Below are 27,718 nucleotides of genomic sequence, written 5' to 3'. Positions count from 1 at the left end.
TCAGCATTACAGCTTCCTCATGAATGGCAATGCAAATAGGGGTTTCTACCCTAATAAGAACACACATATGTATTTTAGTACACATAAAGTGACTTAATGGTTCTTAACTATTCTGTGCCACTGCCAGCAGACTGGGGTGGAATGTACCACACCAAAATATATAATGCCCTAGAAATGTGCAGTTATGAGTAAAACTTTTGGAATAATTAACCAACAACAAGTATATGCTGCCTTAAAGAACCCCAAAGAAGCTCTGTCAGTTTAGGGGGTCTGACCATAAACTGATAAACTTCCTGGGAAAACACTGCTTAAAAGTATCTGATTCCATTTACAGCTGCAGAAGTATGAAATAATTGCTTGCTTCTACAAAATAAGAAACTAATCATCAATAACAGCATTGTGTAAGCTCAAATGACAGGAATCTTTATTTTGGGTCTGGATTGAGCAAGTATAGAAACAATACCCCGCGCTGGGGCTAGGCACACAGGACCTCCCTCCTCCCTTCACCCCAATAAATAAGTTATGGAAGCTCCTCTTTGATGTGCACCTACGTCCTACTTGCAGGAGTGTCAGCACCTTCTGCATCACCTCTGTGTGCTTCCCAAGCAACACAGAGCTGCGCCATAACCATGGGAGCTGAACCAAGAACTCCTACATTATGCAGCTGCTGCTGACTTTTAGAGAACAATCAAGGCCAGAGAAGCTTTAGCTCTGGCTTTGCACCCCTGACAGACCTGTAGCTGCAATTGTTAGGTACTAACCCCTACTGTCCCCAGGGGCCTGCACCACATACCGGTTGCCAGCCCTGCAGCAGGCATGAGTATCACATCCCACTGAATCCATGTCTGAGCTGCAGCAGCCCTCACTTCGGTCAAGATTGGAAGAACAAGCAACATTTCAATCTGCCATAAAGTTTATTTCCAAGGACTGGTTTGGTGCAGCCCTGGCAAGCGTGGCTAGGCGACCTTCATGTAGCAGTTGTCCTCCTGGACAAGGCCTCGTACACAACTCATTTTTCTCTCATTCTTCCTGTTTTCCCTCAATAGTTCTACTGGTCTTTTTTTAACTGCAGGTGCCAGCCTGGAACCCTCACTGTGAATGGTGTGAGAATCAGCAGGACAGGAGTTATCCACAGAAAGAGGAGGTAACAACTTGTCTGAGACCAGGAGCTCTGGGGGCTCTGCAGTTTTTCTTTCTAAGCTTAGCCTAGTGCTGGCCAGTGACTGTTCTGGTAAAGCAGCTGCAGAGCCGCACCTCCTGCCTACTGCGGGCTCCATCACCTCCTGATTTTCCCCTGCATTGCCATGTTTCCTCAAGTGGTTGTGCATGTGGCAGTGGAAGTCAGTATTCAGTCTGTTACTGCTGCTCTCCTGCATTCCTTTACCAGTACAGTTAAAGCTGTTAGGCTTTGTCCCCTTTGTAGTTCTTTCTCTGCTGTTAAAATCTTGACAGTTTGGCTCTAACACATGCAACAGCAGTTCCTCTCTGCTGGTATTTTCATCTTTGCTATCACTAGACAGCTCATTAGAGTTCATGATCCAAAGGCTGCCACCACTGGTCTGTGTGACATCCTCACTAAAGACTAAATCTGGGACAATTCTGCCATCAAAACTCTGGGCAATCAAACATACATGGTCATCTGTCTTCAGATCAGGTTCACAGATCATAGTTTCTGGAGGTGTTTCTCTCAGGCTGTTGTACAAAAGATGAATTAAGGGTCCACACTGTGACCTAGAGATAACCTCACTGTCATTGTCATGGTATGTACCATTATATTTAACTGCATTATGAAAAGGTTGATAACCAGATGGTTGAGGTCCAGTGGGGCAAGAAACTATATTGGCTTTCTTTTGAACATTTTGATACGTTACATGCCTATGTATTTCTTCTTCTGGCAGGAAAGCTGAAGCACTGTCACTTGCATGTGTGGGGAAAGACAGAAAATCACTATGTTCTGAAGAGGTGTTGTGAACATCAAGCTCAGTGCAGGGAGATCTGTAGCTGGTGTAACATGTCTGATTGCGAGAGGGTTGATACATTTGATTTCTGCAGCTCAGTTCTGGTGTGTCTGAAAACTGCGTCGAAGGTGGTGAGGAGCACACATTTTCGAAGTACCGACTCAGGCTACTGTCAGCCATAGACTGAGACATCAGGGTGTCAAAGCTCTTGTAGGCAGAACCACAGGGCTCCATGGATGGAGACATCAGGGTGTCAAAGCTCTTGTAGGCAGAACCACAGGGCTCCACGGATGGAGACATCAGGGTGTCAAAGCTCTTGTAGGCAGAGCCACAGGGCTCCACGGATGGAGACATCAGGGTGTCAAAGCTCTTGTAGGCAGAAACACAGGGCTCCACAGATGGAGACATCAGGGTGTCAAAGCTCTTGCAGGCAGAGCCACAGGGCTCCATGGATGGAGACGTAAGTGTGTCAAAGCTCTTGTAGGCAGAGCTACACAGCCCCATGGATGGAGACAGAAGGGTATCAAAACTCTTGTGTGCAGGGCTGCTTACTCTGTCTTTTTTGGTCCCGAAGGATGGTTTATTTGGAGATTCCTGGATAAGGACACAGGAGTCATGCTGACTTTCAGAACTGCATGGAAAAAGGCTTTGATGAACCATATGTTGAAGTTCTCTTGCATCCAGAGAAGCAGAATTTATGCTGGAGCTGCGATAGCCAGATTCAAAGGATTCTTCTGATTGTTGAGAGTTCTTGCTGGCTGTACTACAATTGTAGTCATCCTGAGAGGCTTTGGTGAAAAGGGAGGCTGTATGAGAAACATCACACAGCTGCTGACTCTGGGCTGCGCTTTCATTTGTATTTTGCTGTGATGGATTTTCTGACTCAAGTTTCTCAAAGGTTTTATTCTCACCCGTGATGATGTCTAGGTCTTTATGGTCTTGCATGTCTTCATCTGCCAGGAGCTTAATAAACATGCTAGCTAGTGCATCATTGTGTTCAGTGTGCTCTCTGAAAGCACTGACGCTGCTCTCAGAAGGCTCGAACTCAGCGATGTGGTCACTAGTCTCTTCCTGGTGCTCAGCCTCAATGTCTGTTAAACATTCACAGATTTCTACAGACTCTTCAACCAGAATTGTCTCAGGGGTTAAAACTGCACTGCTGCCTTTTGGAAACCACTCTCCAGACTTGTTGTGGCAATTACAAGATTTCTCAACATTTCTTATGTTATCTTTTCCCTTGAAGTTTTGGCTTGACAAAATCTGAGCCAGACAGTTCTTGCAACTTCTGTTTTTGGAAATCAAAAGGAAAGGACAGTTAATGTTTATATAACAGGGAACTATTTTATGCTGTAAAACAGTTTGGTTTTTTTTCCTCCTTTGTTTTACTTACATTTGCTTTTCCATATGGTTCTGCTTTAAGTCATGGAAGGGGAACTTAATTTCATCAATGTAGCACAAAACTGAAAACTAATAAAGATACAAATGAGATTTAGGACACATGTGAATTGTATTTCATAATCCCTGCACTAGCCAGACAATAGCAGTTATTACATATTCTACTTCTGGTGATCAGAAAAAGGTATTTTTTGCAAAGCTGTCGTGGTTTGAGCCCAGCCGGTAACTCAGAACCACGCAGCCGCTCGCTCACTCCCCCCCTTCTTCCTCCCCCCGCTCCCGGAGGGATGGGGAGGAGAATCGGAAGAATGTAACTCCCACGGGTTGAGATAAGAGCAGTCCCGCAACTAAGGTACAATACAAAACCACTACTGCTACCACCAATGATAATAACGATAAGGGAAATAACAAGGGGAGAGGATACAATTGCTCACCACCTGCTGACTGATACCCAGCCCGACCCGAGCAGTGATCTGGGCCCTCCGCCGGGTGCCTCCCCCCAGTTTCTATACTGGGCATGACGTGCCATGGTATGGAATACCCCTTTGGCCAGTTTGGGTCAGGTGCCCTGTCTTTGCTTCCTCCCGGCTTCCCCTCCTCCCTGGCAAAGCATGAGACTGAGAAAGTCCTTGGTCGGAGTAAACATTACTGAGCAACAACTGAAACCATCAGCGTTGTTCCCAGGCTGAAAGTTAAAAGACACAGCACTGCACCAGCTACTAAGAAGGAGAAAAATGACTGCTATAGCTGAACCCGGGACAAAAGCCTTTAAATTACCTTGACATTTTTTACGACCAAATGGCTCTTTGCTGGATTTGGGATTTGATCCCACCATTCTTTCTTCACTCTGCAAGGGAAGAATTAAAATTGTTTGCTTTGACTGCATTTTGGCTTGATCAGTGTGTGCTTCCCTCTTCTGTTCTTCTCTCCCTCTTAGATATCTGCACTGCAGCAACAGGAAGTGCTTGTTCTGTGCATCTCCAAGTGCTGCTTTTCATTAAGCTAGTGCAGAGATATTTGTATGTTTGGTGCATGACTGCTCTGCAAAACCAGTGTCACATGTTCTTCTAATCATGTTTGAACTGATGTATAAAACAGATGGGATCCCACTGTCACATTAACACTAAGAAATTTAAAAGTAAATACAGATATTTGACCATCATTACTGGAACTCCAACAAAGAGGGATCAAAACCTGACAAACCCCGAAGTGCAGCCTGTTTGGATGCTCTAACAAGCCCATTCTGGTAAGATTTAGTAGAGAACATTCAGTTATCGATTCAGAAAATGAGAGTGCCACTGCTTCATGTTTATAAAACGTTTGCTTGTAGAGAGCCAGATACAGGTGCTGAGGAAAAGCAAACCCTTAGATTCCTGACCTATGCACCCAGCTAACTGGCCACAACACTGCTACCTGTGCAAAGTGCTGCTCTGGGAAACCCGTGGGCAGCATGCTACATACCTGGCAAAACAGAAGTAACAAATGACAGACACTGCCATGATCAGTATGCAGGACACAGGAACAGCCATCTGCAGAATGTCTTCAGCTGTCACTCGGTATTCTGTTAAACACACACGTACATTTACATGTGTATGTGCATCTAAATACAAGTACTGGCAATATGAAATTCATTACTGCTCTTTTGCGCCTTAAAAAATGCTCCTTCAGAGGATTTAAAATCAAGTCTCCAGCAGTTAAACAACAGAACATAGACAGCTACCCGTGGTGATGGTGTGTGGCATGCCTGACACATCAGTGCAGATACTGCAGCCAGTTATGGTGTCAGAAGCCAACACTCTCTGTACTGTGAGGCCATTTGCCAGCTCTCAGGGACAACCTCTCACACAGTCCCTGACAATATCACCCCCCCTGTAGTGCACCTATGCTTCTTGTCCTCTCTGTTGCTCTTCAGAGGTTTCCGAAACGCTCAGCTCTCTGATGGTTAAAGTATTGCTTAATTTGCAGCCTAAATATGTCTTGTTCATTCACACCCACTTGCTCTTATGTCAATGGTGTTTTTTAGTTTAAATCTCTCTTCTTCCCTGGTGTCTACTCCATGAAATATTTATAGAGAATAAACACATTCCCTTTCAGCCTTTTTCTCACAAGGCTAAGCAATCCAGCTTCCCTTAGTCTTCTCTTCCTTAGTTTCCCTTTTTATGTTTAGTCTATTTGGAAGTCTTTACAGGTGTATCCAAAATACCTTCAAAAGGATGGAGATGTTGATTCCATAACTCTTCTCTGAGAGGAGAGCTGAGGGCTTGTTTGTAAAACTGCACTATCCCTTTATCCAGCTGGTATTTGTTACAATACTCACCGTAGTAAAATTCAACTTCTTCACTCCATTCACTCCAGTAGGCTGGGTAGTCTGTATAGTTACACCTCACACTTGCAACGTAATCATAGCCTCTCCTCAAGGAGCTTGCAGTGATTTCAAAGCTTTTTGCCTGGTAGTTAATTGCTTTTACAAAAACCTGAAAAAGAAGGGAGAAACTTCCCTTTGGTTTCTTTCTGAGGTGAAGGGTCAGTGACAGCAATTAAATAACAACAGTGTTACATGTTTCAGCAGCCCTTCACAAGTGAGCAAATGAATGACCGTGTACCTAATCTGGAGATACTGCATTTTGTTGTCATGGGTGGGTGGCATTTGTGACATGCCACCGAGCATGTTCTCCCCCTACCAGAAGAAGCCTTGTCCTAAAGTGCTGGGTTGTTCAGGAAGGTGGCTGAAATGCCTCAACGGGACCAAGGAGTCATGAGCAGCTTCCAGCCTCCTGATGTCTAAGGAGCAAGTTAAGTTCAGGGAACAGAAGTGTTGTATTTTCAATCTCTGCTCTGACTACTGTGAGCAGCAGACAATTTTGGGGTGGCAGTCAGAAGAGTTTCAGTCCTTTGAAGCCCTGCTGAACCACTCTGGGGCAACCTGACCTGTGGCAATACCATTATTCATTAAAAGGTTTCAAGACTTTTCAGAGGACTTTTTAGACCTGAGAACTCCAGAAAGACAGAAAATGAAGAGACTGGCTGTCTCTTACCTCTGTCGGGTGCTTCTTCCTCCAGTATTTCACTTCATGGATGACTGGCTGTCCAGAGAGCATGGATGGAGGAGAGTAGCTCTCCTCCCAGCTCAGATTGAAATTACCATTTTCAACTTTCTCAACGGCAAGATTTTTGGGGGCCCTTGGCTTCACTGTACGTTAAAAAAATACGATTAAGGAGAACGGCAATAGCAAAGCACTGATGGAGAGAAGCAGAGACAAACATTCACTAGACACCAGAATCTCATCACAGTCAATGCATTTAGCTCTTTCACTATATAGCACAAGGATATAGAGGCCAAAAAACAGCAACTGCAAGGTATTCATTAATGAGCACTAATTCTTCAAGCTGGCTGAACAAACTGCAGGTTCAACCTTTTAGTGCACTGGATGCAGCTTTCAGCCTGGAAAAATGCATCAGTGCAGATGAATGCCTGTCTGAGGTGTGTGACTGATTCTCTGAGTGTTTGAGGTGACAAGTGTTATGAACAAGCACGCTGTTACAAACAAACAAGGTGACTGTAGAGAGACATAAACTGTATCTATGCTCTGTCTTGTGAAGAGTGGAGTCATTACCTTCTTTTCACTGGCTGTTATAATCCAACAGCAATTACTGTAAAAATCTCTGTTTGTGGGGGATGATTCAATTTGCATTAAAAAATCAGTGTGGCAGAGGCAGGAATGGAAGAAATTTCAGCAGAGATAACTCGGTGTCTTTCTAGAAACTGGAAGCAGCACATTCCTCTTAATCCTTGAATTCCACAGCCACAAGGGAGAACGCATTAAAGACATGTCTAAGCCCCAAAACTGCTGCTTCCTGGCAGCTGAGAGGGTACTGCTAGAGGAAGAATCACTCCCTGCTTGCTTCATTGCTTAGACCCTTTCCTTAAGAACCTACTCCAGAATCAGGCTTCTAAGCCAAATGGAGTTTGCATTTAAGCCAGTATGACACTTTTCACCTCCGATAAGGGAAAACCGTTCCAGTGATATAGATGAGGAGTTAGCTAGGATCACAAAGCCTGCAGCCAGATGTCCTGGTGACAAAGTAAACAGTTTCTTACCAACCAGGGCTGGTGTAACACTGTAATTCCACATATCAGTCCCATTGTACTGTAGAGCTAGAACATATGTGAGGCCTGATACAAAATAATCCGGACATATTGTGCAAGTGCACCTTAAACTGTCTTTTCCATTCTTGGGGACACACACACTGTTTCTGGAAAACAGGCAGAAAATGACGTGATGTTTAGAGACTGTGAACACTATTTCTTGAAAGGGTGAAATCAAGCTTCCCAATGTGTAGAGCTAATCAAACCCGAGACACCACAAGCTCAGTTCCTGGAAATGTTTAGCCCAAATAAATCCAAACCAAAACTGAGCTCCCCCAAGCAACCTGTCCTCCCCAGATGCCCCTTGAGTATCTGTATTGCACAAATAAAACCTGACAGAAAGGCTGAGGACTGATCCCAAGAGGGAAAATTAACACCGTTCATCACGCTCCAGCCTCTGAAGGAGCAGACTGATAGCTTGCTAGCATAGGGACTGGTTTACTATGGTGTACAGGAACAGGAGAGCACAAACGCATTTTCCTTTGTAGGAGATGACAACTGGCCCTGCTGCAGAACAGGGACAACAGCCTGTGTTTGAACACGGAGTTAGGCTGTGAGCAGAGATAATCACCTGGCCTGCAGGGGAGAGTACCCTTCACACAGGCTACGGATGGGGAATCACGTCAGATTTCTCCTGAAGGAGGTAACGTTTTGCATGAAATGAAGGTTGGGTGGCTCCTAAGGTGGCTTAGGAGAGCCCCACCACTGCTCCAAGTGGGACTTGATCACTTCTCTATTCTAAGCGTGCAGAGGTCTGCAGAAGAATAGACCACTGAACAGAGCGCTGCAACCCCTCTTCCTCCTGGCACGAATAATTATCTGGATTACATTTTGTCTCAGGCACTCAGGGTAAAGAGAGGGGATCAAAGCTGGTACCGGCTACAGGATAGATGAACACTGGTAACATCTCATTAAATACTTACGGCAGAGAAAAAAATTCTTTCCTGTAGTAGAGGAGGAATTCTTTGGAGCAATTCATGTGTGCAGGCACCTTCCAGTGACAAACCAGCTCTTTGTCGTAGTCTGTGAAGCAGGCGAATTCCTGCACGTGTCCTGCAGCCATGACTAGGTAGAAGCAGCACACAAGGAGAAGAATTAAAAAAAAAAAAGAAAAATAGGACTAAGCAGAAACATTCACTTTTCCATCTAAAGGGAGCCACCAACTCCTGTGAATTCAGTGCAAGCATTGTTATTTTTCATGTTCTGGGAAAATGGAAAGAGATGCATGTCACCAAATGTCTCCACCTTTCTGGAGACATTTATTGTCTATGGTCTGAGAGGATAAAGGTCTGCAGTAGTAATACTGAAATAGAAAGGCGCAACTCATCCAACAGTCTTCTAAGCATAGAAAATCTGATTCTGATAGCTTTTAACTTAATTACAATACAGCATCATCCTATGTGTTAAATACAAAAGGTTCAAAAGCCAAAATGTGGATAATTAACAGTCAGACCAAAATCACTGCCTACAGGCACGCACTCCTGCTTTATCTACAATGGTTCTAAGCTTCCCAGTGCATGCCCTCTGCCTCCCCAGAGCAGTTCCTCCATTGCCTAGAAGAAATTCCTGTCACAGGCTTTCTTCTAGTATACACCTTTTCTTAAATTTCACTCAGTATTTCCTGTTCTGTCTTCTACTTTTCATTGTTATGATAGTGTTGAGAGACCTGGAGAGATTGAGTCACATTGTTCCAGGCACTGAGAGGGTTCAGCAAAGCCCAAAGTCTCCAAAACCTCCAATGTTCACAATTACAATCTTCCACTAGCAGCATTTAAGGAAAAAACAAACCAAACCAAACCAAACCAGAAAACATTGGTTAAAATCTCTTTGCTAGAACTGGGAAGGGAAATGGAATACGCAATCCTCAGCACCCCTCCCAGCCTCGTTTTACACTCTTCCGAAGCACTTGACATGAGTGAAACAAGGCACAGAAGAGGAGCAGCTGTGCGACAGTAAGGTCGTGCTGTTATCAGGACTAACAGCGAGCCAGATGTGGTACCAGAATACAGTCATTCCTAAATGAAGCAGGCAGAAATAGCTAATACTTTCATCATCCCAGACAATTATTTGCCTGCTCTGTTTGACTTCTCTGTTATTGGTAAATATTAACAACATCTCCCTTTTCTTGCACAAGTTGTACAGATCTAAATCCTCCTCTCCTGCTCAACAGCCAATAGAATTTAGAATAGCTTTTGCTGGGGCTTAGAATCCCATTAATTGATATTTTCCTGATAGCTTCCTAAGGGGCTCTGCAAGAAGGATTCCTAAAGCAATTATACAAGGGCCAGTTCTGTTCACATGGCCCAGCACATTACTAACTCTCCATTCTTGTCATTTGCATTGCAAATTCAGGATTAAGTTGTGAACGATTCACATCCTGTAAGGTCCTTGTCCTTCAGCCACTGCTGCTTCACAGGCTTATTCTTTCCAATGGGTATTTAAGTTTCAGATTATTCCTTCTAAGCAAAACCTTTTGTTGTCAAAAAAACCTAATTTCATTTTATCCTCCCTACATTTCTACTTTTCTGCAGTCCACTCATTTTACTTATTCTGATATAACTTTTGCATACTCTGATACAGTACAGTATCTGCAAGTATAATAAACACAATGGTCAGGTGCCTTTTAGTGGACATGATACATAACATACAACAGGATTTGCCACGAGACCCTCTGGCACTTCAATAAAAACCTGACTCAAACGAACACTTCACTGTTTAGAACTCTCAGTGTATAGTCTTTCTCCCGCATTAAAATGCACACACCACTTGCACTTGCCTTTCTAAAAGGCCTCCCACAAAACTTGACCACCAAGCAGGCCTGGGTCACGTAAGTAAGCTCAGTCACCTCAGTGAGGCTCACTCATGGCAATGAGGAGGTCTGGCAATGTCAGAGAGCCATTTAAAACTTCTGTACAAATAATAGTCTGAATTCTCTGGTATATCCCCTGGTTATAAACCTGGGACTGATGCAGCTCATGGCTTCATTAGTGTTCAGATACTTAGAAAATGTTTTCAGTTATTAGATTCTTATTTAGTTATTAGATTCTTATCTTGTAGATAAGAACTATCACTGTTGTATCCTTTCTGGATGGCGGCACCACATTTAGTTCCCTTTTGTTCTGCATGGTCCCCAATTCTTCAAAACACCCCAGGAATCATCAAAACAAAGTAGTGGTGCCATTTGCAGCCTTTGAAAGATCAACGTCATTATTTTTCAATGTGTTAGTGATCTTACACTTGCAAGAATACTTGAACTAACCGAAGCTCTTCCTGCTACATTAAGCTATGATGATTTGCAGCTTTACCTTTCAGTGTCCCCATGTCTCTCCAGAATTCTGCATTATTTTCTCTATTCTTTTCCTGTGACCTTCTCCCTTTCCATCTGTGGTACACCCTACTTTGTTTAAACCTCAGATATAGGAGAATTTCCTTTTGAAACCACATAGAGCACAGAGGTTGATTTCAGTTCACGTAGTTAAAAAAGGGAACTGAAACACTGGATTTACTTTTTAATCTTCAACTAGAACATCATGTTGAAGAAACCTTAAACACATAGTTAATCGGGGGAAAAATGTGTAAAATTAAACCTTGATAATTTACAGAAAACGGGGGATGCTTTCTACTTTCATGGGGTTTCTACAGAGATGTCCCTGGGTTGCTGCTGAGCACCTTGTTTGGAGCAAAGTGTCCAACAGAGGTTAGATAATGGGAAGCAGGGAGATGACATTCCAAACTTCACTTTCTCCTTCCTGCAAATTCCTATTTTTTCTTGCCTATATGGAAAAGGTCAATAAAAAGAAATAAAAAAAAATATCTAAGAACTTGCTCTAGCGGACAGACACTTCTGACACATTTTGTAGTAGTTAATGAATGGTAACAGTGTTGCCTACTAGCCAGGGGAAATGCTGCTGATAAAAACCTCAGAATAATCATTGAAAACATTGACAAATGTACCTTCATTTGTTGTATATAAAAAGAAAACGATCCACAGGGTATGCGGTGCAGCACTTCGAAGCCTTGCCATCGCTGACACCGGCCAGGCTCAGCAGGACAAGCTGTGCTGAAATCCTGCCAACAGAAAACATTATTACAAGCTTACATCAGTGCCTCAGTGAAGGTAAAGGTGCAGCTCCTCCTACCACTTCTGCTAGATGGTAGGATTCAGATCCCCTGCAGCGCCTCATCCCCCTAAAGTTAGCTCATGGAACAACAACAAGTGTAGAAGAATAAGGATAATACGAATGAGCTCGAAGACTCTTTGCAAAGTTTGAATTGCAGAGGATCCTGGGCTGGCACCGGCAGTGGAGCTACCTGTTACAGCTACTAGAAAAACAAAGCTGCCAGTGAGGTATTGAAAGGGTAAAGACTAGACCAAAATCACTGACAAGCAACACATCACCAAAGCCCTATGATTCCACTCAGATAACTGAAAGAATCTAAGGAGGAAGTGTCTGATCTATTTACTAAAGCGTTTTCCCCAAGTCTTATCACAGTAACCCGGTAATATCATCCTCTTGAAATAGACTTTAGCAAAGACCTCTGAGCCTTGCTTCAGCAGAATGCAGGTTCATTAAACCAGTAAATAATTAGCAGCTGTGAAACACTGATTGACTAGTCATGATATAACCAGCACAACTTCAGAGAGGAAGATTATGCAGCTTTCACATATTAGAATTCATTTAAGACTTTAAAAAAACTTGATTCTCTAAGATTCGTTTGCTGGTGCAACACAGCCATGGAGTGGAATACCACATTTTGGATTAGCTATGGCTACCAGTATTCATGTTATTAGCAATGTACACAATGCAGTTAAGATTTTGAGCTTTTCACCTTTTGGGGACAAAACATGACTGAGCATAGTACTAATTATTTGAAAAGAACACAAGTGCCTTTGCTGCTGCTCAGGAAAAAAAAGAGCAAACTGCTCCAGCATACAAAAACCCTTCAGCTTTTCCCAATTTTTCTTGGAATTCCAAGGAGAGGAAGTGTTTGCTTTCCAGTCTATTGTTAAGCAATACTGTTGCATGACTGAAGTTCCAAGAAACTCTTCAAAGTTTGGCAGGGAATCTTGCATCACACAAGCATGTGTGAATCAGAGATGGCAGAGCAAAACCGTCTCGCCCAGAGGAGGAAAGCTCTGCGCATGCAGTCAGCAGTGTTACCCCACGGCTCTAACTGCAAACCCTGGGAAACGCTGCTGATAAAAATGGAAAGCGTTTTTTTTTTTTTTTTTTTTTTTTTAATAATAGTAGTGGACGATGAACCCAGTGCAAAGGGAGAAGATGTTAACATGGAACAGCTTTCCTGTCTGCTAGCTCTTATGTTTGTAGCACACAGGATTTCCTCTGCCTTGCATGGTCACTAAAGAAGGAACTGAGCTTCAGACTGGTGGATTTTAAAGGAGCAGGACATTTTTTATTCTTTTTAAATTACTAATTTTACCAATATTTTACTGTCCTTTTACTATTTTTAATGCCCTTTTAATCCTCATTCCACAAATTCCTTCATGAAACTTGGGATACTTCCCGCTAATGTTGCGTTACACAACAACACACAAACGGTATCTGCATTTCTGGAGCTGGACGGGGCACATCTGGATAAACCCCTACTGACAGACACGGGGAGAGCCTCTCAAAACGAGCACATGGGTTCTCTTGGAAAAACGTGGATCGCGTCAGATTTGACTGATGACTTAAGCTGAAGTTCCTGGTCTTCAGCATGTTCCCATATTAAGATGGCAGAAGTCAGCAGAGGGAATAAGGACACGGCACTCCCGTAACCGGACAAACCGCAGGTCGAGCCCTGCGGGTCTTCCGTCACTGCAGAGGCCGAAGCGGGACACGATGGAAATAAAACCCGCCCGAAGCGCAAACCATGGGCACCACAGTGCCGGGGCAGGAGCCCGTGCTCCGCCGCCGCGGCCCGCACCCGCCGGGCGGCATTCCAGCAGAAATGACATCTCTGGGAATTCCACCCGTTTTGTCGGGATTCACTTCAGCCGCAGCGTCCGAGTCCAGCGGCCTCGGCGAGGGAAAACGGAAAACTGCGGCGGCGCTTCCCCGGCCCCGCCGCCCCCGGGACATTCCGCGCAGCAGCCGGAGCTCCGCCCGTGCCACCGCCCGCACCGCGCACAACGGCCGCCCATTCGGCCCCGGCGGAGGCGGCGGCGGCACCGGCCGCAATACGCGCGAACCCGGCTCCGCCACAGCTCGCAACAGGGAGAAGCCCGCGCGGCCACCGAGCCGGGAGGGGCGGAGGAGCCGCCGGAGGTACCTGGCCTGATCCGCGTCCGGATCCTGCTCGGCGCGCCGGGCTCCCGCGCCCGGGCTTCGGTCTGGACCGGCGCGGTACCGACCCCGCAGCCCGGGTCCGCCGGACACAGATGCCGCGCTCCCTAGGCCGCGTCCTCCGCCCCGAGCGGAGGGGAGCGGAGCGGGGCGGGGCACAGCGCCGCCCCGGCCCGAGCGGCGAAAACGTCCGTCACAGCCCGGACGCTGCTGAGCGCACGACGCGGCGGGGCCACCCCCGCAGCAGCGTCACGGGGCGGGCCCCGCCGCCGAGCCGATTGATCGCAGGCGGCGGCAGCGATCGCCGAGCGCTCGAGCGCGGCGGGCGGCGGCCCGAGGTCTCGCTCTCGGTCGGTTGCCCGTGGCTTCACTAGCGGGTTGGGCGAGCGCCCGAGGCCGAGCGGGCGGCGAAGCGGCGGTGCCGGGAGGCCGGGCTCGGCCGGAGGCTGTCGGTCGCTCTTCTGGAGGAGGAGGAGCTGTGCCGGGAGCCGAGGAGGCTTTGTCACGTTGCCCGAGCAGCTCCCGCGCCCGGAGGCGGCCCCGCGCCCAGTTCCGCTCCCCGCGCTCGGCCTGCGCTACCGAGCGCCGGGGCGGGAGCTCGGCCTGGGCCTCGCAGGGGCCCGGGAGCTTTGTCGTTCTGGTAAGCTCTTAACGGTGATTTGGCTGCAGCGATCAAGGATGTTCTGGAGATGCTTTTAGTTAGTTCTCATGTTCAGAACGTTTAGAGGAGGGTTTCTGTCCGGAGCAGGCTGTGCTCTACACAAGTCATTGGGGTATGTGGTGAGCAGAAGCATCAACACAAACCGTGCAAAGGGCTGGTGGTTACAGATACAGCACTGCCGTGTCCAGTGTGGGTATGAGAGCACAGTGCCTATGCTCTTCTCTTCTGTAGCTAAAATTAGTTGGACTTTATCTTTTCCATCCTTCTAAAACCTTGGCGTTAGTCACTGTCTGGATTCTGAGAACAACCTGGGGACCTTCTTTTTGCCCTGAGCCAGTGTCAGTTTAATTGAATTCCTGTGTCTGCTTGCAGCGTGTATTCTTCATCTGCATGAACATGTGCACTAATTCCAGTGTATGCCTCTAGCAGCATTCGGAGCCTGGTGGAGTGTCGTGATGGCAGCTCAGATGACTGATGCTCATCGACGGTTCCTGCAGGTCTTGATGTCTCACGGGATAATGGAAGGATCTGAGGCAAGGAAATTACACAGGCACTGCTGTGAAGTCCATAAAGGTGTGTCTGTCTTTTGGAGAAAAAGTGGGGAGATGGAAGAACTGGTTTTTTTCCTGGTTACAAGTAATTATATTTCTGAAAAGCATGTGCCATCTAAAAAAAATTTCAAAACTTTAATGATGGGAGTGTTCTCACAAGGAATGTTCAAGAATAAAAAATGCCATTTAAAAGGAAACACCCAAATACTGTTCAAATTACTGATTTTAAACCATTACTATTGAAAGGCAGGTAACTCCAGCAAGCATTGTTTTAAATTACACATCCTGAGATCCAGTATGCACTGAGTGCAGCACGGCCCACTGACCTGCATGCTGAGAACATGTTGGGCACCTGATTACAGCATTAGTTGAGTTGCATTTTATGCCCTACAGAAGGAAGTAATTTATTTCTGTTACAAAAATAATCTGCAGCAATTGTAGCTCTTACTTTTTATTTTTTTAAGGTACTACATTTTACAGGGGAAGTTATTAGAAATTCAGGCTTTTCAAACAGTTTAATCCAGCTTTGGAAGCAGGGTAGTCCTGGCAGAACGTCTGGGAGCTGAGCTTCTCTGAAGGCAGTCGTCAGCAGCAGCAGAAAATGATCTATCTGCTGAACACGACAGACCTGTTTGAATACTGCTTTACTAAGTGCACTTCCTTACTGAGTTAAAATAAAGTTTCAGCAGATAAATCATACAAAGATCTGTCTGATGTGGAGCTGTTGGGGTTGTTTGTGCATGTGCTTTTTCTTCTTTATTTTCAGTCTACTACGCACATGATAAACTGGCTGATTTCATCAGTACCATCAACAGGCATCTACAGCCTTTGTTTATGCAGATCCGGAAGGGAATGTCAGAAGATGATGGGAGAGCGCATTATGCTTTAGTAAGTACATATATGATGCTGCCATTGCCTGGTTTAAGTGGGGCTGTTCCTCTGTTATGCTGGCAGCTGCTGTAGAAGCTACTTGCAGAAGAGGGAAGTGGGAGGATAAATTGTCAACAACCAAGGTGTGTGGAAATGGAACACGGCAGCAGCAGGACTGCAGCAGTGTTCATTTATTTAGCATTAACACTGCTGAAGTGCTGAAGTGAGATTTCTTTTTCACAGGGGCTTTCTTTCACAAGATGAATTTTTAAACTAGAAAACACAGAGAACCTCCTAACATTAGTTTTGTCTCTTAGTCAAAAATCAACCTAACATAAAAGGGTTGCTAAGGAATGGCCTATAAAAGTTTCCCGAGATGCTGTGCATTGTGCATGTCAGAGAGGGAAGGTTATATAGGAATTCTAACATTAGCTGCTGCTTTTAACCTTTCTGGGTCATTAGTTGAGCTAATAATCAATAGTAGTAGCAAATGCAGTAAGAGTATGAAATAACAGTAACTGTTCTTCACAGCGAAACAAAAATGTGTTTTATAACATAGTTACTGCTACTGTCCAGCACAGTATCCTGGTGTTCTACTACATGGAACTAATATCCCATATTAGACCTATAGGGGGGAGGTTGGGCTGTTTGAGAGTGTGGACTGGGCAGAGGCAGCTGTGGAGAACATGTGGCTGGAAGGTCAGTCTTGAAGAAAGGACTCAAGTACCATTGAGTGCCATCTTTAAGGAACAGCCTCTTTCATGCCACTTAAAGAAACAACATTTCTGTGAATTGATGTATTCTTTACCCCAAAGGATCTTTTACAATTTATGGTGCAGAAACACAAAGGCAACTTTGATGGCAGTTTAAGTATTATTATTTTCTTTTTTGTAGGTGAATTTGGCGGAAACTGAAATAACTAAAATGGCATCTGACTATACTGAAAATGAATTAGAATTGTTCAGAAAAACAGTAAGTATGTTAGTTATTAGGTAGCAAATCACATTATTTGTGAAGGTACCATCATAAAATGCGTGAAAACAGAAGTGATTTTTTCCCCACTCATGAAGTTTTCTGTACAAACTGGCAAGAGGTGCATTGCCTGTGCTGTGCCATCTGCAAAGCCTAGTCTGCATGATAGTACCCAGAGATTTCCCTGCTCTCCCCCATAACTGGTGAAGCACCTCTGCAGCCCTGTCAGCGCTGCACCGATGGCATTGTCATGGCACACAATCCTACTGGCATAAAAGCTCTATATGCTGCTCTGTGATAATGAGCAGCAAATGTTTCCAGTGAGAGACTCTGCAGATTGATAATACTGCTACAGCCTTCAAATGCCAGGTAAGTTCAGCAGTGCTACAGACTCCAGAGTGGGCAAACTTACACTTACTTGAGTAGTGAGAGGGTTTTCCTCAAAAGAACCTTGACAAAGACCAAGTAAAAAGAAATGGATCTCTCGCCCCTGAGTATGCTCTAGGTCCCTGAATGCAGCTTCATTTAGGCAGCACTGTACAGTTGTGGAAATGTTTTCTTGGCAAAGATTAAAGCTGTCCAGGTAACAACAGCTGTTTCAGCTTTTGGCCTTTGTGTTACAGTCTGGGTCAAGCCATATACTGTAATATATCTCCTATGTATGGAAGCTAAAAAAGCTGCACATTATTATAAGGTGTGCCTATCTAATTGCATGGGTGTTTTTAATAGTTGAACATGTTTCTTTCTGTAGATGGACCTAATCATTTTATCAGAAAATGGCTTTGCCTCTTCTACAGATATTTTAAACTTGGCTGACCAACTTAAGACAAAGAAAATGAAGAAAAAGGAAGCAGAACAAGTGCTGAAAGTTTTTGTGGAGGATAAGTGGCTCTCTGAGGTAACTGCTGTATCTTCAAGTGTCTCTATTTTAATAGGTCCAGCTATTATTTTCTTGTGGCTGAAACTGGAGCTGTTCTTTTAACGATGGCAAAAATGGTTTTGTGGGGCATGTGCTTATTGCTGCTTCAGTGTTTTTTGCAGAAAAGGTAGTACATTGACAAGGAAGAAATACTTGGGTAGGTCTATACACGACATGATTCCAGTTCCTTGCCCCTGAGCTAGGTGGGTGTGTCTAGCCCTGCACTGTGGCATACAGACCTCCCTGGTTCACAACAGCATGGCTTACTTAAACTTAGAACAAGACCTGGGGAAAGCTCTTCAGGGTGATCAGTGCCATTATGGTTAATGTAAATGTTAATTGTAACTGTTAGTTAAATTTAGAATATCCTGAAAAGCTGTAAGGCCAAACATGTTGAAAACTCCTGTACCGAAAATGCATGGGCATAAAAATGTCCATTTTATGCCCATAAATGTTCATTTTTAAATCTCCTTTAGTTTTCATGAGGGAGAAACTGAGATGAGATGAACTGAGATGTTGAAAACTCCTGTCCATTTTATGCCCATAAAAATGCCCATTTTTAAATCTCCTTTGGTTTTCACGAGGGAGAAACTGAGATGAGCTTACCATGTGGACACTGCAGTTGCTTGCCAGGACAAGTGAGACCTCAATTCTTTTTCTTCTGGATTCTTTGCATTGTAGTCTCCAGTCTACTGCCACACATTTACTTATGTTAGTGATTTAGCAGAGATTTTCAAAGATACCTCAAGCAGTAAATGCAAAGATTTTGCTGAAAGCCAGCAGAATTTCCGCTAATGTGCAAATGGAAGGCCCAAAAACTGCATGTCTTTAAGGAGAGCATGCCTGCTAATCTATACCTTCTAAGGACTAGATAAATCTCTGTTAAAGGTGTGAGATCTTTATTCTGATCCTCATTCATTCTGCTACCTCAAAAGTATTTTCACTTTGCATTGCATCAGTGTCAGCATGTTAGTTTTATGATGGCAGAAGAAAGAAGAAATCAGATGCTAGCGAGCAGGTGACCAGAAAAGTCAAGAAGGTAAAAGAAATTAAAAGAAATTCCTCATCTTGCCACTTATTCCCTTAGAGAAATGGAGAATTTACTCTGCATACTCGTTGCATAATCGAGATGGAACAATTCATTCTCAGCAACTACCAAGATGCGGCAAGGAAGTGTAACATCTGTCGCAGCCTTGCCATTCAGGTAACATTTGTTTTATTACCTCAGAGGGCATCTGCCGACATACCTATGTGGTCATAGCTAAAGTTTATTATACTTTCCTTTGAGTATTAGGCAGGCACTGAACAATTCTGGCCTTGTAACCTGATAATGGTGCCATGTATGTGAAGAACCCCCCCCACCCCTCTTCTTATTTTTTTCACATTTTTATCTTCTGTCTTAGGAGGAAAACTTGTTTTGGAGCTGCATCTCCAAGTATAAACTCAGCAAAAGCCCGAGCGAGGAATGTTGTTGTGCTGTCCTGCTTTCCAAAGCCAGCTAGAGATGAGCCCCTTATCCTTAAATAGGCAGAACAGTCAAGTGTTAGCTGTCTTATCTCTGGACCTTACAAATAGCAGTCTTCATGTGACACATGTTCACCTTTGGTCCTGGGATTTTGGTTAGGAATTGCTTGTGCCTTGGACTTCAGAATGAACATGTATGCTTGTATATAGCATGCTAAAGCACTGTATTCTGGTAGCTGGTAAGTTACCAGTTTAATCTTGCATAAGTGGTTACAGCCTGGTTACTACTGCCTTCTCTTGCTCCTTGACCCTGCATCTTCTCATTTTCCCAACTAATATACTTCCATGTTAGTTTTTCCATCCCAGTTTTCTCCTTTATTGCATCCAAATAGCTCAGTATAGTTTGTCGTTCAAGCTAGATTTTGTCCATATAGGGAAATAGTATTTCCTAGTTTCCAGGAAAATACCTTCTTTATCATTTAGCAGCTTTGACTTGAGTTATCCACCAACTCTACTCTGGAATGCCCCGGTGCGTGTCTGCCGCCCTTTTAACAACTTCACATTAAACTGAAGCACAGATTAGAAAGATTTTCTTTTTCAATGCTTTTGATTTCAGAGCCAAGTATGTGAATCCTGTGGAACTGGAATGCATTTACCTTGCATCAGAAAGTACTTCAGAGCTCAGACTGAACCTCGCTGTCCACAGTGTAACGATTTCTGGACTTGTGACATCCCAGGTACCAAGAACCTATTTAAAACAAAAAAACAGGAGTATGGTAATACTCGAGAAGGGGCTGATACCCAGGGCACTGCCTGTGTTAGTGACAACTCTAGCAGGGTTCATGGTTATTTCTCACTTCAGTTGTATGTTTCATACAGAAAACCATACACAGGCAACAGCGAGCCCTGAAAGCACAAGGGTTATGTCTTGTGGTCATGAGCAGGTAATGTGCATATTGTTTGTAACAGGAGAGTGGGGGACACAGCACATCACACCTTTGGAAATACTGAGCTTCCAAGAAGACCACAATCTCTTTGGAATTCCTTTATTTAGCCAAGGAAATTGGACACTGAGCAGGAACACAGGAGTGTATAAAGCATTTTAGAAATCTGGAGGCTATACAGTATCATATATCCTTTTGTATGCGTCCGTCATTGACCTTCCTTTTGTTTTCTTCACAGGTGTGAGTCGCACAGACTCTCAGTCACCACCAAAAACAGGGAGAACAGAGAAGAGCTTCATGGTCAGCACGAGACGATCCTAGAAAAACTGGATTTCAGTGAAATCTCTTTTCCCCACTCTTGCAGAACACCCAGGCTCGTATTGTATTCATTAGCAACAGACAGAGCATTGGTCAGAGTACTTAGTTTTTCCTCAAGCTTTTAAGAATTTTACAATAAAATTATCATTGACCTTCCTGTTCTCCTTCAGTTATGCCTGCACAGCTCTCTTGGATGCTGTTTGTTCTCCATGCTCCTGGGTTGGGGCACAACTGAAAATGAAACCTGTTCCCACCTAGCACCACAGGGCTTCAAGTAGGTGAAAAATCAATGCAGCACTTGTGGTGTCCTCACTAAGGCAGGCGGCTGAATGTCTGACCTAGGGCTAGAGTTTGAATGCTTTCAGTGGGCACTGCTGCTTGGGTTTTGTCCCTTCCGGAGACGCAGGAGAGTTCATCCAACACAAGGACAGGTTGTGAGCAGCTGTGCTCAGTAAAAGAGGGAATATTCCCACAGTCAAAACGATTGGGCAGGAGCAGGACAGGACTCTGGGGCAATGCCAGCTTATGTCTGTGAAGTGTGGAAAAAATTGTAATTAAAGTTAGTTTTTAGTATTAGCACTTCACTGTCTAGTTTTATGTAAGGATGCTTTTTCCTTTAATAGTGACAAAAAAACCAGAAGGACCAAATCTTGCCAGGTGCCAGTGTGGAATGGCAGCATATCTGCAGAAGGCAGGTATTTGAAGTATGATTAAGCTTCAGCTGCAATTAAACCGAGGATTAGCCACAATTATGTTCCTAGGTCTCAACACTGGTAACTTTTTCTGTATAGGAGACTGGCATCTTGCTGCCTTCGGGTAGCACCATCCCTCACTGCTTTTGTAACTCCCAGTTTGTTGTTAAATCCAAGTAGAAGATAACACTAACCTGATGTGCCAAATACAGTTAGAAGCAGAGTCCTGGCAACGCCCACAGATAGAGCTGTTTCAGATGTACACACACACGATGATGATCTAACATAAGCTCTTTATGAGGCGTTCATATTGGAAACACCCACAACACTGAGGTGGCTGCAGCATCTTCTGTTTACCCATCCAGATTCTTTCACCCTGCTGAAGCACGAGTTTGTTGGATTTTTTTTAATCCACCTCTAACCTCTGGATAGGGAAGAACATTCTTATGCTTAAGAAGAATTCTTAATTCCTGTTGCAATGCTAACAGACTTTCTGCATGCTTCAGAGCTATGACCACCAGAAGCTGACTGAGAAACTGGTATCAAGCGATCGTACATAGTGCCAATATTTAACTGGAATAAACAGAACCTGTCCAGGCATCAGAATACAGGACTGAGATGCAGCCTTTCTGAAATTGGGGAACTTAACTAAGTCAGGGTCTTCCACATCAACCTATGAAAAAACAAAACAATCATCAGTAGGATCTCTTTTCTCAAATCCAATTTGATAAAACAACATTACTGATACTAAAATTTCAGGCAACTATTTACCTGACTTGTGTTGTGAAGAATTTGGCTTTCATGTGGGTACAGGTTTTCTGAATCTTGTGGTGAATACAGGCGGATATACTTCCTTCCAAATACCTGTGTATATCACAGTAAACATTTTCCATCTGTCATTAACCTGTACATTACATTACAAACTGTGGCCAAGGCTGGCACTTCACAGTAAAATAGACCTGATTACAAGAAACATCATTGTCTTTGTTCACAATAAACAGACACTGCTATAATAAACAGTTAAATCAGACTATTGGGAGTTGTAAAAACTCACATTAGGAAGGCCTGAATTAAGCCTCAGTTTCAAGTGAAAACACCAGCTAGTAAGATGCAACTGTTTGGGACAGAGGAACTAAGGCTCAACCCATAAATAGACACAAGTAGAAAGCATTCAACGTCATGACCCTCTGGAAGATGTTTGAAAGCGTAAGCCGTTTAAGAAACAGCAAACTCCTTCCAGTAAACACAAATCCCATCAGTGTCTGAAGCTGTCAGCTGCTTGGACCAGGAATACATCTTTGGACTTGCATATAGACATATCAAGCAGGGCCCCAGTGTGTTGCCGTGTCATTCTGAAGCCTACAAACAGCATCTCCCTTAGCAGCAATGAGGTCACGGTGCAAATACTACTTCATCTGACTCTCAATGCATGCATGAGTAGGTATTTTACCGGGTAGCCTGAAGTTGTTAAAGTACAAAGTATGCACCTACATCCACCCCAAAATCTTGCAGTTATAGAAAAGTAAGTTCCTTGGTATGCTATGACAGGATCTATGTTCTTTCTAACTCTTACAAAATCTTTGTGTGACCTTGAAAAGCTGCTTCTTGTGATTTCCAATTATCATCTGCAAAATGAGGATAAGTAATGACCTATCTCAATGAGGAGCACTTGTGGCCTACAAGATCACGTTGCAGTAGCAACAAATGCAATAGAATAGCAAAACAATATCTGCATATTCCCTATCCTTCAATAGTTCATGAAGTTGTCTGCTACCCTTGTCTCTAGCACTTACACACTGTAAGCACTTTTCCTAGGTACAGCATTAACGGCACGTGCAGAGTAAGCAGAGTACAGACCTGGGCTAAAAAATTTTGCTGGGGATCCTGATGAAGAGGTGAGATAGTGCCTTGTGGACCAAACCAAGCGTTGATGGTGATGTGATCTTCATCCCCTTCCCCCAGGCAGCAGTAGTCAGGGATATTGATATCTTCTTTCAATTCTGGGATCTACTCCCATAAAGAAATAAGACATTAAAAGGGTTTGTGCTGACTTGCTAAAGGTATGTCATCCACAGAACAGAGGAACAAGGCTTGACACAAAACAAACGACCTGCTTGTCCAGCAAAGGCAGGAGAGAAGTAGCTGAACTGCTAGGAACCTGCAGGAAATGTCCTCCCACCTTCTGTCCTAGCAAGCAGATTCTGTTGGAAGGAGAGGTGGGAGAAAGAAAGGGGTTTCTCATTCTTCGCAGAATCTGCGAGATGCCTTTTTACATCTCCCATCAACCTGATCTCTGGTTAACTGGAATGACATTTCAGAATACGATGAACATACCACCACTGAAGTCTGTTTCTTGTCCAAACCTATTCCCCGATTTGCATATTCTTTAGGGAAATGCTGCTTTCCAGGTGATATCCCTATACGTTTATGCTACATTGTACTGAAAAGCACTATGACTGAATGTCTTCACCCCTTGAAGAATTTTGTTTCCATGCCTTTCGGCCAAATGGACCCAATCCCTCCCTCCGTTCCTTCAAATTGTGGGACTACAAACATAAGAAATATTGCAAATTCTCCATATGCCATTCCATCTAGTAGAGTTGACATCCTCAGAGATGACAAAGGGAACACTGGACTGCAGAAAGACAAAAACATGCACTCAGTTTTACCTGATCAAAAAGCTGGTGCTGGGCAAGGTATCCTACGCTCTTCTGAAATCACAGCAGAGAAAGGAAAAAAACACAAAACCAGAGAGTGACACAGTGTAAGACTTCTCAGTCAGTTAATTTTCTTACAGGTGAGTGGAATTTACTTATAGGAAACAACAATTTCCAATGTCTATTTCAGAGTACTCAAATTGTTTCAACAGTTGACAATATAAGGGGTCTTCTGAAATAGTAAGTTCCACCTACCGCAGAATGGCAAGTACAGCTGTACAGCTGTATCCCCACCTCCAACACATAAGCTCACCTAAAGCAGCGCAGTTATAACCCTGCAGCGCCCACCAGCTCTGCTGCCAGTCCCGTGGCAGTGCCCTGCATCGTTACTGCCAGTCCCTGCCGGAACACAGACTGGGTCACCTTTCCCCGTGAGCATCCTGGATTCCATTCCAGGCTGTACCACAGACCATGTGCACATGGTCCTCCCTGCCAGAAGGCTCGGAAATGGAAATGGGGGCTCTGGATCCTCAGCTGGGAAAGTCAAGGGACATTCAATTGCTAGTCAAGTTTTTATTCTCTCACCTGGTGGCACAGGAATTTGGATCCTCCATCTCACTAAGCAGTTTAATAACTCAGAGAAACAAAACTGCTGGCTGAGTATCCCCTATCCTTACACTCCACCGCTCAGGCTTTTGCTGCAGAAGGTATCCATCTGTTCCTCAAATTCCAGCTGCCGTACACTTGATTATATGTAAAAATCAAACCTAGCTATTGTTACAATAACTATTAGTAGGTTCGGACCTTGAAAACATCAAACCTTCTGAGTTGTGCTTATAGCACACTCCTCCCTGACTTCACCTAAGCAGAAATTTGGTACCGGTAACACTCTGCTGTATGAACCAAAATGAGAGTAACAGACCTCATTCACAATATACTGGCTGATGAAGTCACTGACAGTCATGAGCTTCTGAGACCATTCCTCATCTGTGTATCGGGTGCCCAATTCCACAGGAACTGTGCGGCACCCAGCGATTTGACAGAAATAGTCCACGCTGAAATAAAGAAAGTTCCGTTACTTTATAACTGCTGCTCTTACTGATTTTGAACATAAGGCAGTCAAGCAAAAACAATGTTTTAGAGTAACAAAAGCCTACTACCATGATTTTTGCTTTCTAAAACCAACCAATGAGACACAAAAGGCACCAGAAAAGGACAGAAGCAGCAAGGAAACAAGCAGTCAAGTTTGTCTGTACATGATGCCACAATGTCCTTCTCGTTTTGTTTTCAAACCTTGTTCACTTCAGTTAACTGTTGCTTCCTACCAGCTGAGGAGATTTAAGCTGTCAGTCTCTCTTGCCTGGGGATGGCTTATCTTTCTACTGCCTGCTGCCACATTTGCTAAACAAATGTTTCAGATTTTCATCATCGTGCCAGATCTCTGTCACTGCCAAACTCTGTTTGCAGGTGCCAGTAATACCCATCCTGGCTAAAGGTGGAGGAGTTACTTTGGTGGGCGGCATACATCTCTCCACTGACAATGACATTCATTAAACAGAGACATTCATCTTTTTAAGTGTCTGAAGTTAAGCAGTGGAATACCTTCCCTCAAAGCAGAATAAAACCCCCATGAAATAACAAGTGTGTTTGGTTAACCCTAACTTGTTTGGTTAACAAGTGTGTTTGGTCAATTTTACCCTTGGCTGTGGAATGAAAGCAATTGCTCAAACTAAGCATAAGTGTTCTTTCCCCTTTTCTACGATATCATGAGCTTCACCTCACAAATATTCGATTCTCAGTGTTGGAAACGTTGGCTCCATTGCTTACATGACACAGGCAGCACAACTTTATTACTCGCTCCTCAATGGTGGTGTCAGGAACTCAACACCCAAACACGCCACTGAACACGCATCACGAAGGAGCCAGTCACACCGACCCACACACCTCCGAAATTCCCTTTCCGAGCTGCAAACCCCGCTGCTGCGCCTGACCCCGGCGTGAGCGGCTCGCTGGAGCGCTCAGCAGCACACACCGGCTCCCACACGGCCCGCAGCCCTCCCAGCTCCCGGTGCCTGGGCCGAGGGCCGCCCTTCGGCACCGACCCGGCCAGCACCGGGTTCCCCGGGCGCACAGGAGCACCCGCCAGCAACACTCTGGAGGGTTTGATGTGCTTCCACCAGCTATGGAGCAATTCCTACAGAGCACAGACCACACGGCAGCAGGAAGGTGCTGCCAACAGAAGTCACTGTACCGAGCACCCCATACCGGGCACAGAACGACCCCCGCCAGGACAGGGGACAACCTGTTGTTTCTCACCTCCACTTCTTCATGCACGGCCAGTGGTCCATAATCCCCTCCAGGACGACGGGTTTCTGCGGGATGAGGTAGTTGTCTCTGAAGTGCTCCAGCGAAGGGCACCGCAGCCGCGGGAGCGCGTCCTCCGGCCGCACGGCAGGGGCGGGGCGGGGCTCGGTCCAGACGCTCTGCAACACCGTGGTGGGTCCCGCAGCTGCCAGCGCCGGCCCCGCGGAGCCCCCGCCCCGGGGGGAGGGAAGGGGAGGGCGGCGCGGGGGGTCGGGCCCCTCAGGCCGTACCTCAGCGGCCAGCGCGGCCGCGCCGCGCCGCTGCTCCCGGGGCAGCTGCCGCTGCAGGACGCGGACGAGGCGCGCGAGCACGTTGTCCAGGACGGAGGCGCCCATGAGCAGCCCCATGTCGCAGAGGCGGACGGCGGGCGCCACCGGGCGGCCCGCGGCGACCTCGGCCAGCGCCCCGAAGAGGCAGCCGTAGGTGTAGACCTGCCGCCAGGCCTTGCTGATCTCCCGCCACGGGCCCGCGTTCAGCTTCTCCCACGAGTAGTCCCGAAGGATGTCGCCCAAGCGCCGCAGCGCCGCCGCCGCCTCCTCCCCGCAGGGCCGGCCCGCCGCGCCGTAGAGCAGCCCGCGGGCCCGCCGCAGCAGCGGCTGCACGCAGTCGTCCACCTCTCCGCTCAGCGCCAAGGTGAGCTCCTCCTCGGTGCCTGGCAGCAGCGCCCACACCTCGGCCCAGAGCGCGCCGCTCACCGCGGGGGCGGCAGCCGGGGCCGCCGCCTCAGCGGGCGCCGCCATAGCAGCGCGCGGCTGCCGGGCCTGCGCGGGGTGAGGCGGGGGCAGGCCCCGGCGGGGCGGCCGGCACGGGGCGGGACCGGCCTGCGGGGCGGGGCCGCTCTCCTCCGGCTCGGCTCCGCCCCGCGCCGGGGTGTCCGGGGTGCCCGGGGTGCCGGGGGCAGTGTGCGGCCTATGGCGGGTCTGTGCGCTGCCGGCGCGGTGCTCTTCAGAAGCGGGGTCTGGGCTGGTGCCGCCCGTTCGCGGCCTTGCGCTACCGCAGGTCGCATCACGAGCGGAGGGGAGACCTCTTCCAGATTAAAAACCCCACTGCTTGCCTCAGGTCAGTTCTGACCCAGAACAGTCACCGCCCGGTTCACCACGTAACCGGCTGTGCTTCTGCAGCCGTGAAGGGGGCGGCACGGGCTCAGGCGGGTGAGGCGAGCGGAGCCTTCCCTTTCGGCGGCGTTTCTGGCTTTTCGGGTTAAAGACTCCGTGAAACTGCAGCGCAGGTCTCCACAGGCAGTGGAGCATCACCAAAACTCCCCCTAAGTAGTGCCATTTGGGCTCTGGTCCAGTGAGTCTACTGGAATTCAGTAACTGTATGAGTGGTGCAGCTGTTTGCGTTAAAGAGGAACATGTAAATCCAATGCAGTTTTATTTCTGCTGTGCCTGGTGTCTTAACCATACAGCCATGGTGTGAGGAACACAGCTGTTTTCACTTTGGAAGCCTTTCTGTTCCACAAGTGGGATAGCTGTTCACAAGTGGATGACTACTGCAAGATGAGGAGATGCTCTAATCG

The 27,718-nt window shown here is 45.9% G+C and overlaps 3 protein-coding genes and 1 long non-coding RNA gene across 24 annotated transcripts in view; 2 read left to right on the top strand and 2 right to left on the bottom strand.

Annotated features, from left to right (window-relative positions):
* Positions 1–400: 400 nt before the first annotated feature.
* IL4R (interleukin 4 receptor) lies at positions 401–14,035 on the bottom strand. 2 transcript variants are annotated; one of them, XM_030481756.1, is made up of 10 exons: positions 13,774–14,035; positions 11,455–11,568; positions 8,424–8,565; positions 7,453–7,607; positions 6,389–6,543; positions 5,671–5,827; positions 4,815–4,914; positions 4,131–4,200; positions 3,349–3,425; positions 401–3,243 (listed from the first exon to the last, which is right to left on the bottom strand). In XM_030481756.1, exons 2-10 carry the CDS (start codon positions 11,522–11,524, stop codon positions 957–959), a joined length of 3,213 nt encoding a protein of 1,070 aa, XP_030337616.1. In that variant the 5' UTR covers positions 11,525–11,568; positions 13,774–14,035; the 3' UTR covers positions 401–956. The 2 variants fall into 2 exon arrangements, with proteins under 2 accessions (XP_030337616.1, XP_030337617.1); XM_030481757.1 differs by lacking the exon at positions 7,453–7,607 and having other exon boundaries at positions 896–3,243; positions 13,774–14,032.
* Positions 13,677–20,647, top strand: NSMCE1 (NSE1 homolog, SMC5-SMC6 complex component). Of its 5 annotated transcripts, none has more exons than XM_030481767.1 (8): positions 13,677–13,769; positions 14,878–15,021; positions 15,766–15,887; positions 16,764–16,841; positions 17,593–17,739; positions 18,848–18,964; positions 19,841–19,961; positions 20,407–20,647. In XM_030481767.1, exons 2-8 carry the CDS (start codon positions 14,904–14,906, stop codon positions 20,487–20,489), a joined length of 786 nt encoding a protein of 261 aa, XP_030337627.1. In that variant the 5' UTR covers positions 13,677–13,769; positions 14,878–14,903; the 3' UTR covers positions 20,490–20,647. The 5 variants fall into 5 exon arrangements, with proteins under 5 accessions (XP_030337627.1, XP_030337625.1, XP_030337626.1 ...); XM_030481765.1 differs by lacking the exon at positions 13,677–13,769 and adding an exon at positions 13,949–14,427; XM_030481766.1 differs by lacking the exon at positions 13,677–13,769 and adding an exon at positions 14,025–14,427 and having other exon boundaries at positions 14,875–15,021.
* KDM8 (lysine demethylase 8) lies at positions 20,255–26,981 on the bottom strand. Of its 8 annotated transcripts, none has more exons than XR_003990851.2 (7): positions 26,152–26,968; positions 24,758–24,890; positions 23,848–23,889; positions 23,289–23,379; positions 23,036–23,185; positions 21,950–22,042; positions 20,255–21,851 (listed from the first exon to the last, which is right to left on the bottom strand). XR_003990851.2 is itself a non-coding variant. In XM_030481759.1 (7 exons), exons 1-7 carry the CDS (start codon positions 26,937–26,939, stop codon positions 21,687–21,689), a joined length of 1,260 nt encoding a protein of 419 aa, XP_030337619.1. In that variant the 5' UTR covers positions 26,940–26,948; the 3' UTR covers positions 20,255–21,686. The 8 variants fall into 8 exon arrangements, 6 of the variants coding, with proteins under 6 accessions (XP_030337619.1, XP_030337621.1, XP_030337618.1 ...); XM_030481759.1 differs by lacking the exon at positions 23,289–23,379 and having other exon boundaries at positions 26,152–26,318; positions 26,430–26,948; XM_030481761.1 differs by lacking the exon at positions 23,289–23,379 and having other exon boundaries at positions 26,152–26,207; positions 26,430–26,948.
* The window catches only part of LOC115606231, a 70,841-nt gene continuing 69,875 nt past the window's right edge, over positions 26,753–27,718 (top strand). For 8 of the 9 annotated variants that reach the window (XR_003990860.1, XR_003990857.1, XR_004389896.1 and 5 more), the window contains exon 1: positions 26,762–26,832. This is a non-coding gene — a long non-coding RNA (uncharacterized LOC115606231). Of the gene's footprint in view, positions 26,833–27,718 lie in introns of all 9 variants that reach the window. The other variant, XR_003990854.1, reaches the window with a different exon arrangement.

This window comes from Strigops habroptila, chromosome 4 (assembly GCF_004027225.2).
Source record: "Strigops habroptila isolate Jane chromosome 4, bStrHab1.2.pri, whole genome shotgun sequence".
Taxonomy (NCBI): Eukaryota; Metazoa; Chordata; class Aves; order Psittaciformes; family Psittacidae; genus Strigops; species Strigops habroptila.
This window is presented reverse-complemented; position numbering and strand designations above follow the sequence as displayed.